The sequence below is a fragment of the Saccopteryx leptura genome, chromosome 5, assembly GCF_036850995.1.
Source record: "Saccopteryx leptura isolate mSacLep1 chromosome 5, mSacLep1_pri_phased_curated, whole genome shotgun sequence".
NCBI lineage: Eukaryota > Metazoa > Chordata > Mammalia > Chiroptera > Emballonuridae > Saccopteryx > Saccopteryx leptura.
The window spans coordinates 185,226,305-185,245,451 of NC_089507.1; the positions used below are offsets into that span (position 1 = coordinate 185,226,305).

Consider the following 19,147-nt stretch of genomic DNA (forward strand, 5'->3'; position numbering starts at 1 on the left):
TGCATGTGGCTTTCCAGTTTTCCCAGCACCATTTATGGAAGAGGCTTTCTTTTCTCCATTGTGTGTTGCTGGCCCCTTTATCAAAAATTATTTGACTATATATATGTGGTTTTATTTCTGGGTTTTCTATTCTGTTCCATTGGTCTGAGTGTCTATTTTTCTGCCAATACCATGCTGTTTTGATTGTCATGGCCCTATAATATAGTTTGAAGTCAGGTATTGTAATGCCCCCAGCTTCATTCTTTTTCTTTAGGATTGCTTTGGCTATTCGGGGTTTTTTATAGTTCCATATAAATCTGATGAATTTTTGCTCCATTTCTTTAAAAAATGTCATTGGAACTTTGATGGGAATTGCATTAAATTTGTATATTGCTTTGGGTAATATGGCCATCTTGACTATATTTATTCTTCCTAACCAAGAACAAGGAATATTCTTCCACTTCACTATATCTTTTTTGATTTCCCTTAACAACGGTTTATAGTTTTCATTATATGTCCTTTAAATTCTTTGTTATGTTTATTCCTAAGTATTTTTTTCTCTTGCAATCGTGAAGGGGATTATTCTTTTGAGTTCATTCTCAGTTGTTTCATTGTTGGCATAGAGAAAGGCTATTGACTTCTGTATGTTAATTTTGTATCCTGCGACCTTACTGTATTGGCTTATTGTTTCTAGTAGTCTTTTTGTGGATTCTTTGGGGTTTTCGATGTGTAGGATCATATCATCTGCAAAAAGTGATACTTTTACTTCTTCTTTTCTGATATGGATGCCTTTAATATCTTTGTCTTGTCTGATTGCTCTGGCTAGAACCTCTAGTACCACATTAAATAAGAGTGGAGAGAGTGGACAACCCTGTCTTATTCCTGAATTAAGGGGGAAAGCTTTCAGTTTTGTACCATTTAATATGATGTTAGCTGATGGTTTATCATATATGGCCTTTATCATGTTGAGATATTTTCCTTCTATACCCATTTTGTTGAGAGTCTTAAACATAAAATTGTGTTGTATTTTATCGAAAGCCTTTTCTGCATGTATTGATAAGATCATGTGGTTTTTGTTCTTTGTTTTGTTGATACGGTATATTACGTTAACCGTTTTACGTATGTTGAACCATCCTTGAGATTCTGGGATGAATCCCACTTGATCATGATGTATTATTTTTTTAATATGTTGTTGTATTCGATTTGCTAGTATTTTGTTTAGTATTTTAGCATCTGTATTCATTAGAGATATTGGTCTGTAGTTTTCTTTTTTTGTGCCATCCTTGCCTGGTTTTTGTATGAGGGTTATGTTGGCCTCATAAAATGTGTTTGGAAGTGTTGCTTCTTCTTCAATTTTTTGGAAGACTTCCAGTAGAAGAGGAACCAAGTCTTCTTTGAATGTTTGATAAAATTCGCTGGTATAGCCGTCTGGGCCTAGACTTTTATTTTTGGGGAGGTTTTTAATGTTTTTTTCTATTTCTTCTCTACTAATAGGTCTGTTTAGGCTTTCTGCTTTTTCTTGACTCAGTCTAGGAAGGTTGTATTGTTCTAGGAATTTATCCATTTCTTCTAGGTTGTTGAATTTAGTGGCATAAAGTTTTTCATAGTATTCTCAATAATTCTTTGTATATCTACAGTGTCCGTGGTGATTTCTCCTCTTTCATTTTGGATTTTGTTTATATGAGTTCTTTCTCTTTTTTCCTTGGTAAGTCTTGCCAAGGGTTTGTCAATTTTGTTGATCTTTTCAAAGAACCAGCTCCTTGTTCTATTAATTTTTTCTATAGTTTTTCTGTTCTCTATTTCATTTATTTCTGCTCTGAGTTTTATTATATCCTTTCTTCGGCTGGTTTTGGGTTGTCTTTGTTCATCTTTTTCTAGTTCCTTAAGGTGTGAAGTTAAGTGGTTCACTTGGGCTCTCTCTTGTTTGTTCATATATGCCTGAAGTGATATTAAGTTCCCTCTTCTCACGGCTTTTGCTGCATCCCATAGATTCTGATAAGTCGTATTGTCATTTTCATTTGTCTATATATATCATCTCTGCACTTATTTCTTTTTTGACCCATTCATTTTTTAAAAGTATGTTGTTTAGTTTCCACATTTTTGTGGGATTTTTTTCCTCTTTTTTGCAGTTGAATTCTAGTTTCAAGGCTTTATGATCAGAAAATATGCTTGGTACAACTTCGATTTTTCTGAATTTGCTGATGTTGTTTTTGTGGCCCAACATATGGTCAATTCTTGAGAATAATCCATGTACACTAGACAAAAATGTATACTCAGTCACTTTGGGATGAAATGTCCTGTAGATGTCTATCATATCCAGGTGCTCTAGTGTTTTGTTTAAGGCCACTATGTCTTTGTTGATTCTCTGTTTGGATGACCGATCTAGAGCCGTCAGCGGTGTATTGAGGTCTCCAAGTATGGTTGTATTTTTGTCAGTTTTTGTTTTAAGGTCAATAAGTAGCTGTCATATATTTTGGTGCTCCTTGGTTTGGTGTATATATATTAAGAATTGTTATGTCTTCTTGATTCAGTGTCCCCTTAGCCATTATGAAATGGCCATTTTTGTCTCTGAGTACTTTTGCTGTCTTGTAGTCAGCATTATCAGATATGAGTATTGCTACACCTGCTTTTTTTGGGGTGTTATTTGCTTGGAGTATTGTTTTCCAGCCTTTCACTTTGAATTTGTTTTTATCTTTGTTACTTAGATGAGTTTCCTGTAGGCAGCATACAGTTGGATTTTCTTTTTTAATCCATTCTGCTACTCTGTGCCTTTTTATTGGTGAGTTTAATCCGTTTACATTTAGTGTAATTATTGACACTTGTGAGTTCCCTATTGCCATTTTATAGATTGCTTTCTGTTAGTTTTGTGTCTTGTTTGATCCTTCTCTTTCATTTTTCTATCTTTTGTTTTTATTTGTTTGTATTCCATACATCTTTCCTCTGTTGCTATCTTTTTTAAATCACGTGCTTCTGTGGTGGTTCTTTCAATGGCGGTTACCTTTAAATTATGAAAAGGGTTCCTACGCTGTTCATTGTAGTGCACTATCTTGTGAGTACTTTTGCACTCCATCGTCCTCTGCTACTGTTAATCTCCATCCTCTCCCCTTCCTTTCTTTTTGTTGTTGTCACAGTTTAAATTTGGTTTTATTGTGTTCTTCTTGGAGCTTTTACTTGTGGCTTTGTGGTTTTTTTTTTGTTCTTTGTATCTGATTGGAGAACCCCCTTTAGTAATTCCTGGAGTGGGGGTTTTCTGATGATAAATTCCCTCATCTTTTCTGTATCTGTGAATGTTTTTATTTCTCCTTCATATTTGAAGGATAGCTTTGATGGGTATAGTATTCGTGGCTGAAAGTTCCTCTCTTTCAGGACTTTAAATATTGGGGTCCACTCTCTTCTAGCTTGTAGAGTTTCTGTTGAGAAATTGGATGATAATCTAATGGGCTTTCCTTTATATGTTGTATTCTTCTTTTCCCTGGCTGCCTTGAGAATTTTTACTTTGCCGTTGGTTTGTGCCAATTTCATTATGATGTGCCTTGGAGTAGGTTTGTTGGGGTTGAGAAAACTCGGAGTTCTGTTTGCTTCTTGAATTTGAGGCTTTAGTTCTTTCCACAGGCTTGGGAAGTTCTCATCTATTATTTGTTTGAGTATGTTCTCCATTCCGTTTTCTCTCTCTTCTCCCTCTGATATACCTATTATTCTTATGTTATTCTTTTTTATGAAGTCAGATAATTCCTATAGGGCTATCTCATTTATTTTTTAATTTTTGAGTCTCTTCTTCTCTCTGTTGTGCTTCAAGTTGCTTGTCTTCTATGTCACTAATCCTACCTTCTATCTGGCCTGTTCTATTAGGTAAGCTTGTTACCTCGTTTTTCAGCTCGTGAATTGAGTTTTTCATCTCTGTTTGATTTGTTTTTATAGTTTCAATTCCCTTGGAAATATATTCTTTGTGTTCACTGAGTTGTTTTCTGAGCTCCCTAAATTGCCTTTCTGTGTTTTCTTGTATATCTCTGAGTATTTTTAGGATTTCTATTTTAAATTCTCTGTCGTTTAATTCCACGGTTTCCAATATATTAAATTTTTTCTCCATAGATTTTTCCTCATCTATCTGTGTTACCTCTCTTTCTTTTGTATCCAATATATTCGATTTTCTCTACCTTAATGGCATCTGAGGGTGGTTTTGTTGATAGTATTAATAAGATTTAATAAAGAAAAAAAAAGTTAAAAAAATAAAAATAAAAAATAAAAAAGAGTTGTTTTTTTAAAAAACTTAATAATTAAATAAAGAAAAATAAAATAAAATTTAAAAAAAGGAAATTATTCCCCCTCCTCCTTTTTTCCTCTCCTCTCCTCTCATCTCTTTCTTGAGAAAATCTTGTGGTGAACTGTGAATTATATTGTACTAAATAGAACAAACAATGCCTGTAATGGAGGGCCTTAATTGGGAAGAAGTAATAAAGGGGAAAAAGAGGGGGGGGTATGGACCCACAAAATGCAAATAAGGAAAAAATTTGGGTCAAGAATAAAATGATTTGCTTTTAGGTGTTGGTTAACTAAGAGTTATGTAGAGAGGAATAAGAGGGAAACAGGAAAATGGGGGCACAAATTTAAAAATTACTATTGTATTTAGTGGAACAAGAACTAGATAAAATGGAGAGCCAGGTATGGGAGCACTGCTAGTGAGTTAAAAAGGTAAAGTAAAACCCCCCCAAAATGCCACAAACATAAGTTTGAGTCCCAGATAAGATAATTTGCTCGTTATTGAGGTTTGAATGAGGGGATACGTAAAGGAGAAAGGAAGAAACTAATATAGAGGGAGAAAAGAAAGAGAGAGAGGAAAAAAAAGAGGGAACCACTAAAAGAAGAAAAAAGAAAAAAGAGGAGAGAGAGAAAGAGAGAGTTAAGGGTTTTGGAGTGCAACCCTCATAGAGAGAAAGGAAGAGGAAAGAAAAGATAATGGGAGATGTAACACTTATGGGTAGTGTAGTTCAAGGAGAGGAAAGAGTAAGAGCAGCTGAGAGTTAAACGACCAAATTGGAAGAGGAAAAAAAAAATCAAGAATGAAGAGAAACAAACGAACAAATATAATAAAATGGGATTGGTTATAAAGTCTGCGGATTATTCTTGATTTTGAGAGGTTATCTTCTTGCTTTTTCTTTTCTCTCCCTCTTCCTGGTTGGTGACTCTGTACCCCGGGTTCTGCCCCTTTGGCACACTCAGGTAGAGGTTTGCAGTTGATAAGTCTCTATGGCAATGTCATATATTGTGCTTCAGTCTCGTTGGCAGTTGAGGCTCATTAGCATTTATAGGCTCTGACAGTGAGAGAGTCCGTGTTCCTGGAGCCTCTCTCCTAGTCTTTCCTTCCTCAATTAGTAGCCTGATAATCCAGCTATGGGGTTGCTGCTGCCTCTGCCTGGATAGTAAGAGGCTCAAAGAGCTGGCAACTCCCCACTCTATTCCCACTCAGCACAGGGCTCTGGGTAAGGCTCAGTCAGTAAGAGCTGCTAGCATAATCAGGCAGGGCTTCCTCCCACTCAAAGACCTCTGGCTCTGCCACTCTGTCCAGTAACACGGGTGGGCGCCCACTCCCGGGGCGCTTGGAGGAAACTCTGGCTCACTATCTGCGTGCGCAGACCAGGATATCAGGCCGGCAGTCTCACACTCTGAAAGAAACCCCCGCCCACACAAAAAAGTTCCAGCGTTGAATTGGCTCTCGCTCCCTCACCGTGCGCGGCTTTTTCAGGGTCCTGGGGTGGCCTGGAGATTCCATTTTTGGCCCACACAAAGGACCCTGACTCTGCCCCTCTTTGGGATAACACGGGTGCCCATTGCCGAGGCACTCGGAGGAATCTCTCGCTCACTATCTGTGCACGCAGACCAGGAGGAGATCAGGGAAAATGCTTGCCCCACTTGTCTTTCTTTGTCTGGGTTTGGTGCAAGTGCTAGCTTGTATTGACTGGGTTGCCACAGGCACAGTTTTTCCTCGGCTTGGATCTCCGTGCCACAGCCTGGTTCGGCCGTTTGTGTCGCGCCCTGGATCTATTCACCCCCTTTGCCCGCCTTAGTTTCTATACTCTCAGTTCCCAGTGAAAGCCGCCCTGTTTAGGTTAGTGAGGAAGGCGGAGCATTTCTTACTCCCTATTTCCTTCAGGGTTTGATTATATATTTAGCCAATTTTTCGCTCGACCATACCTTCGGGTGTATTGCGAAACATCTGGAGGCTCCAAGGATAGGTTTTTCTGTTTCTGGTTGAAGATCTTGTTGAATTTTGGGGGAGATTTATCTGTATCGCTTCCTACCGTGCCATTACTCTGACGTCACCCTCCACAAATTCTTTTAAAAAGAACACCATATCCTACATTCTTAGAAAACTGACCAGCTAAAACTGTGATCAAGAAAAAAACCCAGATGAATAAAGCACTGGAAAAAAGATATTTACTAGCATAAAAAATGAAGTTGAAGCATTCAATATCACTTTCTTATAAACAAAAGAAGAAATAACTGAGACCCAAACATTAAGAGGCACAACGGCCCTAGTTTAGACATGGCCCAGAATCCTGTCCTTCTGATCTTTAGCTCCATATTCTTTTCATTACACAGCACTGCCTACTCTTTCAATGGTGTCTTATTGAGACCATTATTAAGACAACTTGCATTTACTTAAGGCAATGGGCAAGCAGGTCTAATGTGTACATCTCACTCAGCTAATGACCCCCCACTGGTAAACCCACTACCTTACTTGCCCCAGGGCACATGTTTCTAGGCAAAGAAAGTTCTAAAAGAAGACACATGATTTGCCTTCCTAGAAAAACAAAATTCTAAAGCCAAAACTCACAGGTAAATTGCTTTCTTCACAAAAACTAAAGCTTAATTTGGCTGCTATTTCCCACAGAGTTTGTTCATAGGAACTCCATTCTACTATTCTATTCTGAGCCATAATATCATGGAGAGTTCCATCAAAGACCACAGTCTGTGAAGTCAGAATGTTCCAAGTTCTTTTTTAAAGCTGCCTTTCTTTCTCAACTCTTAAGTATTCTAAAAAGCACCCTGTTTCTCCTAAACCTGACATTCACCATAAACACCAACAAATGATAATTCAGAGATAAACATATTAAACATATATCAAATCTGTTTAAAATTTTTTCCATGAACCTTTGTAATACTTAAAATTTCATTTATATTCTAACATATATTTTCCCTCAATCTACGTTCTTATTAAAACAGAGTTCAAGAGTAAATATGTCATACAAATAATTTTTATAAAACATAATATTAAACCACACAAAATATATCCACTTCTCTGAAATGTTGTTTGTTTGTTTGTTTGTTGGTTGGTTGGTATTTTTCCAAAGTGAGAAGGGCGGAAGGGGGGGAGGCAGATAGACAGACTCCCGTATGCACCCAACCGAGATTCACCCAGCATGCCCACCAGGGGGCAATGCTCATCCCCTCTGGGGCGTTGCTCTGCTGCAATCGGAGCCATTCTAGTGCCTGACATGGAGGCCATAAAGCCAACCTCAGTGCCTGGGCCAACTTTGCTCCAATGGAGCCTTGGCTGCGAGAAGGGAAGAGAGAGAGAGAGGGAAAGGAGAAGGGGAAGGGTGAAGAAGCAGATGGGTGCTTCTCCTGTGTGCCCTGGCTGGAATTGAACCCAGGACTTCTACATGCTTGGCTGATGCTCTACCACTGACCAACAGCCAGGACTAAAATTACGTGAAATGTTATTTGGTTTTCCTCTATTCTTCTAGATGCACTGTCTTTAAACTATATCTAATCCTTAAAATAAACTTGAAGAAATCCAATATAAATAAAACTAATCAACAAAACCTCAAAGGGCCACACCATCAAAGCAGCAATCTTTAGTATCATTTGCTGCAAAGAAGTTTTTTAAAAGTACCCATAGGCCCTGGCCAGTTGGCTCAGTGGTATAGCATCAGCCTGGAACATGGATATCCTGGGTTCAATTCCCAGTCAGGGCACACAGGAGAAGCAATCATCTGCTTCTCCACACCTCTCTCCTCCCCTTCTCTCTCTCTCTCTTTTCCCCTCCTGTAGCCATGAATCAAATGGTTCAAGCAAGTTGGCCCCAGGCACTAAGGATGGCTCCATGACCTCTGCCTAAGGTGCTAAAATAGTTCAGTTTCCAAGCAACAGAACAGCAGCCCAGGACTGGCAGAGCATCACCCCATAGGGGGCTTGCCAGATAGATCCCAGTCAGGGCACATGCAGGAGGAGTCTGTCTCTCTACCTCCCTGCCTCTCACTTAATTAAAAAATAAATAAAATAAAAAGTACCTATAAAAGAGTACCATAATATAATTGTGGTGTGTTTCAGAATAATTAGGGTTTGGGGTTAGGTTTAGGATTGGATTTAGGGCTGGGGTTAGGGTAGGAGAAAAAAAATGAAATAATAGAATCCAAGGACCCAATGTTTTGAGGGAACTCTGGTACTATATCTGTTTGGTCCTTGGTACAATTAAAATTTGGACAGATTATTCTAGTTAAGCCTTACATGTCAATATGTAAACTTGTATTGATTAAATAATTTTTCTACTAAAAATAATAATAATAATTTTCTAAGTTTAAATAATTCATAACAGATTGCTAAAAACAATTAAATGACAACCAACAATGATTTCAAATAATAAAATGTCATTTATTTATTAAATTCCCGTTATTTATTTTTGTCAAAAATTGTCCTATAGAAGTCATTAAAAAATGACAATATCTATCTGAAATATATTCTGAGAAGCTTACCATCATTTTGGGTCTTGCCCTTCATGTCCTCCTTCCAAGATAGGATAGTGTTCAAGGGAACACAGTCTCGTATGTATTCTTTGCGTCTTTCCTCTAGGGTCATCTTCAGTAAGCGTTCTTGCAAAATAAAAGTAGAATTTCCATTTGTATTTATCTTTTAAGGACAAGAATTATTTTCTAATTTAAATATTTACTATGTTAAACTACCAAAATATCACTGTGGGCTTGAGAAACACCATAATGTGGGCTTGAGAAACACTAGAATGCAAATCTAATGACTCTATATTTGAGTGTGAAAAGGGGTCAAATTAAAACCACATTACCAGGGGAAAATATAAGGACAGTCAATCAACATCTATTGATAGTCTACTGTGTACTAAGTGGTATGTTTATACAGTGCATGTACAAAGGATATCCTTGACCTTGAGAAGTTCACAAAAGAGGAACTGGGTAAGAGACAAAATAACAGCTACAGAAATAAAACACTAAATCCTACAACAGGTATGTACAAATGCTAAGAGCACAAGAAAGGCAGCCACCAAGATATGTCCTTTATTTGAAGATGCCATCAACAATAAAAGTGCACTTTTAATTTAATCACATCTTTGTGGAAGCAATATAAACAATACTTTAAGTATACATCTTGATTACAAGATTAAAATATTTTTAAAATACATCTTAGAATTGATAATTGGTATCATTTATAAAGCATTCACTGTGTGCTAGGTATTTAACATGAAAATTTCATTGAATCAATCTCCCCAACAACTCAGCATATTGATAGCATTAGAATTGTTTTGTAGACAGGGAAATAAAACATGTCAAAGCTCAGTAGTCTGTCCAATCTTGAGTGCTTTTCCTGAAAATCCAGTCATATATTTCCATTAGTCAGAAGCTATAGCCTATACGATTAGCCACTACAGAGAGTCCTCGGGTTAAAGCAGTCTCAACATTGAACATTTCAAGTTTACAACACTCACTCCCATAAACTTTAAAAAATTGAGATTTGATTCGCTGCTATGTCGTTAGCGTCATACTTATAGACTACCTGGGTGAACCAGTCTGGTTGCGCACAGTGGAAGAATACACAGTTACATAGTATATAAGTAAGGGAGTTGGTGTCCCCCAGTACACTTACCCACTCCATTTTGGACAGTTTAAAATTGCAAGTGTTCCATTTGTGTTGCTCTGCTTGGTGATTTTTTGGCCTTTATCATGACTTCTAAATTGTATTAGGATAGGTAAGTGACTTAGGCTAAGGTGTGTTTTACCTTACATGAAAATTCAGGTTACATCACTGTCATAGGAATGAAATTGTGTCATAACCTGAGGACCCCTGTATGCTGTACTCCCTTCTCATGAAAAGCTCCCCAAAAAAGGTACTGTATATGCTGGTTCCTAATAGGTAGAATTTTGCCATAAAGGATATTTCAGATTAAAAAAAGACGATAAATAAAGATAAGGAGATATTAAGAGTTTAATGAAGCTGCAAGATATGCTATGAAAGGGGAAATGGCCTCAGAAGTGAAAAGTAACTTGAAACATAAGTTTTTAAAAAAAGAAAAACGTATGGGTAACATTTTCTTCTTTTTCACCTGGAGATTATTATGCTAAGTGAAATAAACCAGGCAGAGAAAGAAAAATATCATATGATCTCACTTATATGTATAATCTAATGAACAAAGTGAACTGAGGAATGGAATAGAGGCAGAGGCGGGGTCACAGGGACCAGAGGGACAGCAGTCAGAGGGAAGGGGGATGAGGGGATGGGATCAGAGAAGGTGAAGAGATTAGCAAAATTATATATAAATAACAGAGATACAGACAACAGGACAGCAAATCCTAGAGGGAAGTGGGGAGTATACCCCTAAGGGGATATAAAAAGGGATAAGGGGTGGGGGGGTAAGGAAGTTATATTCAGTGGGACACTTGAATCCATGTAAACACAAATTAAAATTAATAAAAAATTTTAAAAAATGAAATGGAAAAAAATGTATAGGGACTTGTATACCATGCTGAGCAGTTTAACCTTTATCCTATAAAGTAGACCATTAATATTCAAAGTTGATTATGCATATCCTAGAAGATATATAAGGAAAAAATTTAAATTTACTAATATTCAATATATAAATTGACACTGGCATCCTCACTCATTCTGTATGTCATCTGTCATGTATCATACTTTACCAAAAGTTGTATTCTCATTCTCCATTTCTCTTTCAGCATATTACAAGGTATTATAGAGGCAAATGGATTTAAGGATAGTGCCTAGCTTTAGGTAATCTAATCCTCACAAAATAATCACATTAAAAGATTCTTCCACAGAAATATACTGCAGTAAGTATTAATGTAAGCACAAGTGAACAAAAAACAGGGAGCCAATATTTTCTCCCTACTCCTAGAACTAGCTTTTCTTCATACACATAAGTAGACCAGAACAACAAAAAATTTAATCAGATGTGATATATTCAAATCACAATACTACAATACTCAAGGGTCAACACCATATTGAAATTTAGGTGCCTACAAGGCATTCAGGTTGAAGTAAAATATCTGGAACTCAGGAGAGAAGTCCAGCCTAGACATTTTGGAAATTATAACCTAAACTTCTGGTCCAATAGGAAGTTCATAGGGGAGGGGAAGGGAGGAGAGTAAACCTCAGAAAACATTTAGAGAGTAGACACAAGAAGAGAACAATAAAATAAACCTTAGATTTCACTGGGGGTACAAGGTAAATCAAGGTCCTAGTAATATGGAAGTCAGCAGAGAAGTTTTAACATGTGGAAGAGGAGAGATATTAGCAATTGCTAAAGGAACATGGGGAAAAATAAAAATTAATAAGCCACTGGTTTTTATCAACTGGGTCAACCAAGGCACTGAAAAGAGAGTGAAGTGCTTAAAAAAAAGTATCTGGGATTCTAATCCCAAATTATGCCAATCTATGTGATCTTGGGTTACTTAAACTCTTTATGTCTATTCCTTTTGAGATAGGTTGTAGGTATTATTCTCAACTTACAGATGAGGCAACTAAAAGGTTAAATAATTTACCTAGGATTCTACAGATAGTAAACAGTACAACTAGGATCCAAATCCATGCAAAAGGTGTTTAAAGCTCTTGACCCTAGAGCAGTGGTAGTCAATCTGGTCCCTACCGCCCACTAGTGGGCATTCCAACTTTCATGGTGGGCGGTAGTGGAGCAACCAAAGTATAAATAAAAAGATAGATTGAATTATAGTAAGTTGTTTTATAAAGATTTATTCTGCCAGACTTAGCGAAAATCCGACATAAAGAACTTGGTAATTATTATTATATGCTTTAACTTGCTGTAACTCTGCTTTATCAATTTTATAAAGTAAAGTTACTTCCCTACTTTATAAATCACCATTACTGTGGAACCGGTGGGTGGTTAGAAGATTTTACTACTAACAGAGATACAAAAGTGGGTAGTATGCATAAAAAGGTTGACTTCCCCTGCCCTAGAGTGTACTAATTCAAAGGGTGTTGTGAGAATTAAATGAGATCCCATATAAAGTACCTAGAATAGTACTGAGCACACAAATAGTACTGAGGACTCAAATAGTAACTATTGTACATTAGTATCATTATCATAGTTATTACTGAATGATTTCAGAAACTTTAGTTATATTAGAGTGTAACTGAGATCCAGGAGGCTATGAGACTAAGACAGTGGTTCTCAAAGTGTGTGCCAGGGCACACTGGTACACCCTAGAAGATTCCCGAATGTGCCCTATGGTATTCCAGAGAAATATGTGCCTGTTGGGGACCAAAAAACCAACAGGGATTTTGAAGTTTAGATTTTGGGGGGACAGAGGTGTGAGGAATTGGCTGTAAGATGACAGTCTACCCAACCCCCCACCTCACTTGCCTAATTAGGTTGCAAAAGGCTGTTAATCTGTGGTGCTGAATTGTTTACACTACCCTCCATGTTCCCAGGAAAGACTGGAGGCAAGTTTCTTCTATCCTTTGGTTGGTGTAAAGTTAAGATGATAAGTATGGTGGGAGTTTTCTGTACTCAACACAATTAAGAGTAAAAAGAGAGGAATTTTTCAATGTATTGATGAGGAAATGAGAGTTTGCCTTTCAAATATATGCCCAAACATTGAAGAAATCACTAGGACACATCAGGCTCATGTTTCTCATAAACACAAGAATGAAAAACTTAACACATTCACACCAGGACCTCCCAAATTTACTAAATCTTACTAAGAATGCATCTATATATATAAAAAGATAACTTTTTTGTCATTTTTTAATTTTTTAACCCCTTTTTTACAAATTCTAAAAAACATAACTCAAAAAATGTAACAAAAATATTTTTTAATGTCCAAATAAACTTAATTTTGTCATATTTATTTTATTTAATTACCATAAAAGAACACTTGGACTTTATATTTTTTTCTTTAATATTTGACTTATTATAACATATTTCTCAGAAATTTGTATATAGTGCGCCTACAATTATTTGTAGGATTTTAAATGTGCACCGACTTCAAAAAGTTTGAGAACCACTGGACTAAGGAAAAGAAAGTGAGAACAGCAAACTCCAAGGTGAAGTCCTGGGGAAGGAAGGCTACTTTAAGGTAGAAAAGATGTGAGTATATAAGTATATGCTTCAGGGTCCTGAAGACACTCAGAAACTAAACATAACTGAAAGGAAATAAGTGATAGCACAAGATCTTAGGAGATGAGATAAATAGCATAACTATAGTGTTACTTTTAAAAACAAAGAAAAGTGCTTCCTCCAAAAGAAACAAAGTTGAAAAGACAAAGGACATGTGAAGAAAGACAAAATAGACTATGGAATTGTTCACGTTATATGGTTATATGACATACTTTCTTTATGAATTAAAAGGTAGTTTATCTGTCAGGACTCTCTGTATGGAGCACACCCACACCTTTCTCCAGTGTTTTTTCTCCCTCTCTCTTCTCCCCCACCCTCAGCCCCCAAAGGCATGTGTATCTATCTTTCTGTGTCTACTAAACACCTAAGGGCCACACCTTTGCTGTAACTTGTTTCTTAAGGCCATTTCTTCTATAGCTCTCTCATTTCTACTTCTGTGACTTTCTAAATAAACTTTCTCTTTTTTTTTTTTTTTAAGGCCAATATCATCTGTTTAGTAGGATGATAGGGTCTTGATGGACTAGGAAGCTTAAAGGAAATAGTAAATTTGAAATAATCACACAGAGGAGGAAAAAAGATGACTAGCACTTAATCAAAGCACTACTAAAAATGCTCAGGTCACTAATACAGATATACTGCAATATCACTGATCAGGTTGAAATATATGAAGCAACTATAGTCCTAAAAAATGTCAGAAGGTACATTTGAAAATGCAACTTGGCCTTTGTCAATGCATTTATTTAAAAGTTTAATGGCCCTGCCCAGTTGGCTCAGTGGATATTGTCAGCCTGCCTTATTGACATCCTGGGTTCCATCTCCAGTCAAGGCACACATGAAAAGCAACCATCTGCTTCTCTCCCTCCCTCTCCCCCTTCGCTCTCTCTTCCTTTCTCGAAGCCAAAGGCTTGGTTGGTCTGGTCTGAGCACCATCCTCCCTAGTATAGCTGGGTTGATTTGAGTATTGGCCCCAGACGGTGGTTGCCAAGTGGGTCCTGGTCAGAACGCATGCAGGAGTCTTTGTCTCTAGCTCCCCTCTTCTCACTTAAAAAATCAAAATAAAATAAAAGTTTAAGTGTGGAGACTTAGAACAAAACAAGATCAGTAGTAAGACAATAAGATAAAACAATGAGATAAAAAAACAGTACTTGAAATGATAATACACATTAGTTTTGAATTAGGGCTCAAAATACTAGATCAATAACATCTAGTTAACATGTGTGGACTTAAGAATTCCTTAGTTATTTGTTTAAACAATGAAACATACTTAAGGCTATCTATATATACTATATACTGTAGTTTCTTTGGTATTACCCAAAACTTTTCCTTAAAGAATGCTTCACCTTTGCTGTAATTCCTTTCTTTGTTAACCAACTATATAAGTAGGCAGACCTACTTAATAGATGTTAAAATATGTTTACCTGAGTCTTGACATTTCAATGAGGTGGACAAGTGTTCCTTTAGACTTAAATAAGCTGCAAAAATATGATAAACCATCCTCTCCAGTGCAACAAAAGGAAAAAGGTCGTGTATCCTATCAACTTCTTTAACACTAACTACTATACTGGAAATCATTAGCTCCTTCTTGATGGTATAATATATATATATATATATTTTTAAATATTTACTATTCCAAAAATAGGCATCCTGATAAGACACTGAGATATATATTAAAGCCTTCAAGTCTCAATAACTTTTCCTTTTAATATTAAACTTCAGGCAAAAAATAGGTTAGTTTTGGACAAGAGAAATCTAATTTGTTAAATGCCTTTCTTAATTGTTCATTTGCTTCTCTATTTGGAAAATATTAATTTGATATTTCCCCTATTATTAAAAGCAAAAAAAAGAAAGAAATTAAAGATTCTAAAATGCCTGCTTATCACAGTTCAATTGTGAAGATGTTAAATGAAGGAAGCATTACGACATCATTACTCTATAGGAACATTATTGATAGGAAAAAAGTTCTTAGTGTCAGCACTATAATTTCATCAATTCATGTATTAAAATCAATCTCCACATCTTTCATTATTTTGCTTTAATTATTATCAATAATACAAAGCTAACATTTCAAGATCATCAATAAAAATGGGCATAAATGCTTTTTCAGTGCTTACAAGGTAAATACTTGTTGAAAGTAAAGTAACTGCTACCGCAAAAACAAAACAAAATTACTTTACACTACTTTATATATCAGACTGTTATTCTCAAAAGCAACTGTTTTGTGAAGAACACTAGGATTTTTAGTCTATATATGACCATAATCATTAAAATGTAATTAAATGAGACAACCTAGTCTTTCAATATTTTAAAGACCATTTTAATCAGTTGTTCAGTTGTTATGTTAAATCTTCCCAGTAGTTAACTGAAAAACAAAATTCCCTTCTCATCCCTTTACTCCTGCATTGTGTGAAGTAGCCCCTATAGAGAGGTTTCTTTTTCCACTTTCATTCCACTTCTTGTCCACTATTTTGCCTACGTGTTTACAAAGGCCAGGACTTGCAATAAAAATCTACAGGTTTTAGAGAGCTATTGTCAAGGAAATCAACTTTCAAACTAGTCATCCCTTTATCTTTCTTCTACAAAGAAGTTGTGATATTTAGGATATTTGTTCTCCCCTCACTCGACCTCACTCCACACACAGTTTTCGTATGTCTTAGCAGTACTAATGCAGGTATTTTTGCTACATTTGTTAAAAAAGAAAAAAAAAGAAAAAAAATTACAAACTTAACTTTTAAAATATGAGCTAGTTATCATGCCAAGGAGAGGAAGGAACGTTAAATGGCACAATTTCTGTAATTGAATTTATTGGGGTACAGGTTTCAAGTGTGCAACTCAAAACAGCGGCACAATGCACCGTGCGTCCATCGCCCCAAGCAAAGTCTCTTTCGGTCCCCACGTTCTTACAGAAATCAGTGCGGCTTTCATTGATTTGGATAAGCCCTGACAAGCACAGAATCCAGGGGTGGGTTCATTCACAGAGAGTGACATCCGTCCCACAACCTTACTCTGAGCAACTTCAAACTGTGAATGGGGACGGAATACTGACAGAGGCACTGCGGAGAGAAAAGCCCGTGCAGAGTCCTCTGAAGTCACTCATCCTCACGGACAAGACGCTCGGCCAGGTGGCAAAAGTCACACTGCGGCGCGGAAGCGGGGGATCTGGAGAAGGGGAGACCCTCGGAGGTGGGGACACGCAGCGAGCTGAGAGAGTGGGGACTAGGAGGGGCGGAGTGAGGGAATGAATGAACAGGGGTCGGCTGGGCGCGGAGGCGCCGCGGCCGCTGCGGCGGGTGTGTCCGCCGGCGGGCACGTGTCCGTGGGACACGCTGGATAGGCGTGCGAAAGTCCCAACAGGAGTCCGCAGACCGGGCGGGGGACCAGAGGAAGTTGTGCCGGTCCGGGGGCTGTGGCGCGGGCGGCCCCGGGCGCGGCGGGCGGCGGAGGGGCGTGCGCCCACACGTGCGCGAGCGGCAGGTACCGGGGGCGGCGCGTGCCCGGCGGGCTGAGTGTGCGCGTGTGTACACACGGCCGGGCGAGGAGGCGGCACCGGGCGGGCGGGCGGGCGCGAGGCGGGGGCTCGGGCGGGGGCGCCGCGGCACACGCAGCCCTGACCGCCGCCCCCCCCCCCCCACCCCATCACCACCCCCCGCACCCAGAACTAGGCAGGCCGGTTACCTTTCTCCTCTCTCCACACCTTTTTCTTCTTGTTGCTGGGGTACATGCTGCCGTGGGGGTGGCTGGCTCTAAGCTGCAAGTTCCCCAGGCTCACGGGCAAACGGGGGGTGTGGAGTGGGAGGGGTGGGAGGGGGCACTCGGGAGGGAAAAAGTGAAAAAGGCTCCGCGTCCCACGCCGCTCGCAGCTCTCCGGTCGCCGCCCTCCTGCCTCAGCCTGCGCTCGGCTTCGGCTCCCACCCGCCTCTGCCCCACGGACGCCGTTACAGCACCACCTCGGAGACTGTCAACTAGGTCACGCCTCGCGCTAACCTAACACCCGCGCAGGCCCCGCCTCCCAGCCGCTAGCCAGCGCCGCCTCCCATTGGCTGCACCGCCCGCCGCTCTCCGCGTTTCTGCCACCGCGCGCCCCGACTTCGGATTCAGGGCGCACGCGCGGGCGCAGGCTCGAGCCCGACGCCGAGGACGTTGGGGAGCTAGAGGGGGAGGAGCCAGGGCGTGAGCGTGCTGGAAATGGCCTCGCGACGGGGGCGAGACGAAGAGCCGATGCTTGAGAGGATCGTGAAGAGGGAGACAGCTCTTCCAGGCTTCGTGGCTCAAGGAGGACCTGAGAGTGTGGCCTGTTAATGCTCCAAGTGACCAAGGAACCCTGCCTTCGAGACTGGGAGATGTGGAACTGTGAAATGTGTGCCTTCACATATTGTCCATGCCCACTCCATCTGGCCCGTCTGCACGAATTCTATCAATCTGAAGCTTTCTTCTTGGTGGGCAAGTGTAACGGAAAGAAATGAAAGGATTGGAAAATGGTTCATACACAATGGGCTCCTCAACGTTGTAGTAAAAATTATAAATTTCACTGGAGTTCAGTGAAGTTTGGAAAGAACAAAAGTAAATTGGACTACTCAAGTGTTTTTAAGAACCAGTAAATAGTGTGCAACCAAAATGTTACATTGGAAACAGAAGGCTTAACATCAAAGCAGATTCAAATAGGTGTTAACCAGAGCCAGATTTATTCCTCCACAGTTGCTTCAGGTCAAGGTGCCGATCCAAAGGACTGGCTTGATTCTGGGTAATGCTAAAATCCAGTTCCAGTAGAGTCCACTACAAGAGTAGGTTAACCTAGAATTCTGAAAAATTGGTACCTCGTCAAATGTATTACATTTCTAAATACTAGACAAATCCACAGGGCTGATGTGGTGGTTACATTGAATCCACAGTTATATGGCAATTGGGGTACTGTAGTATATGTTTTACTTAAGCAAGGTATGTAAGGCCAAACAATTACTTATTATACTTTTTTAATACTAAAAGAAAAAAAAAAAAAAAAAAAGAAGGGCCAGACCCCAATAAGAATTGTAGAAAATGAGCAAAGGGCAGTTAGCTCAGTCTACTGAGTGTCCTCGGAAACACCAAGGTTACAGTTTAATCTCCTCTCAGGGCACACACATGAAGTAACCAATGAATGCATAAATAAATGGAACAGCAAATCCATGTTTCCCTCTCCCTTTCTAAAATCAGTATTTTAAAAAATTGTGAAGAATGAAATATTTTGAATAACAGGACAGTCTGTCATGAGAATAATATGTATATATAGCATAGTAAGGTAATGATTTTTACTTTGATGTTGTCCTGCTTCTGGTTTTTTGTTGTTTTTTTTTTAATGCTAAGTACATAAAAATGTATTTGGCTAAAAGAAATAGGAAAAGCTTGAAGAAGAAAGTGACATTTGAGCTAGTAATAAAATTATGCACTCATTTATTGGCAATGGAAATAAAAGAAAGGCCCTGATTCAAGTTACATTAGTGTATGTATGGCCAGGGGCCGCTATCCAGGCCATTCACATGCAGGTTCTCATTGGACTCAGGCAGACAGTAAAGAAATGGCAGAGTCGGAGGATGGTGGGCCGTTCTGTTTATTGGTGTCTCACCAAGACAGGCAAGCCACACGAAAAGCAGGTTTTCTGCTTTTCCCATTGAGGGCAAGGGATCAAGGAGAAGAGAAAAAAGAAATCCTCCTGCACCTCTCAGTGGTCGGGGCAGAAACTCTCTTCCAATAAACACTAGCAAGACAATGGCCCCTCCCAATCAGGAAGGCTACCGGAAA

At 38.9% G+C, this 19,147-nt stretch overlaps 1 protein-coding gene across 4 annotated transcripts in view; it reads right to left on the bottom strand.

Moving 5' to 3' along the window:
- Window positions 1–17,171, bottom strand: part of MACROD2 (mono-ADP ribosylhydrolase 2) — a 2,059,933-nt gene extending 2,042,762 nt beyond the window's left edge. For all 4 annotated transcript variants that reach the window (XM_066387117.1, XM_066387118.1, XM_066387116.1 and 1 more), the window contains exons 1-2: window positions 17,048–17,171; window positions 8,733–8,849 (exon numbers count right to left, since the gene is read on the bottom strand). In XM_066387117.1, the coding sequence (XP_066243214.1) occupies window positions 8,733–8,849; window positions 17,048–17,093 (163 nt within the window). In that variant the 5' untranslated portion in view covers window positions 17,094–17,171. The remainder of the gene's footprint in view (window positions 1–8,732; window positions 8,850–17,047) is intronic.
- Between the last annotated feature and the right edge of the window lie 1,976 nt (window positions 17,172–19,147).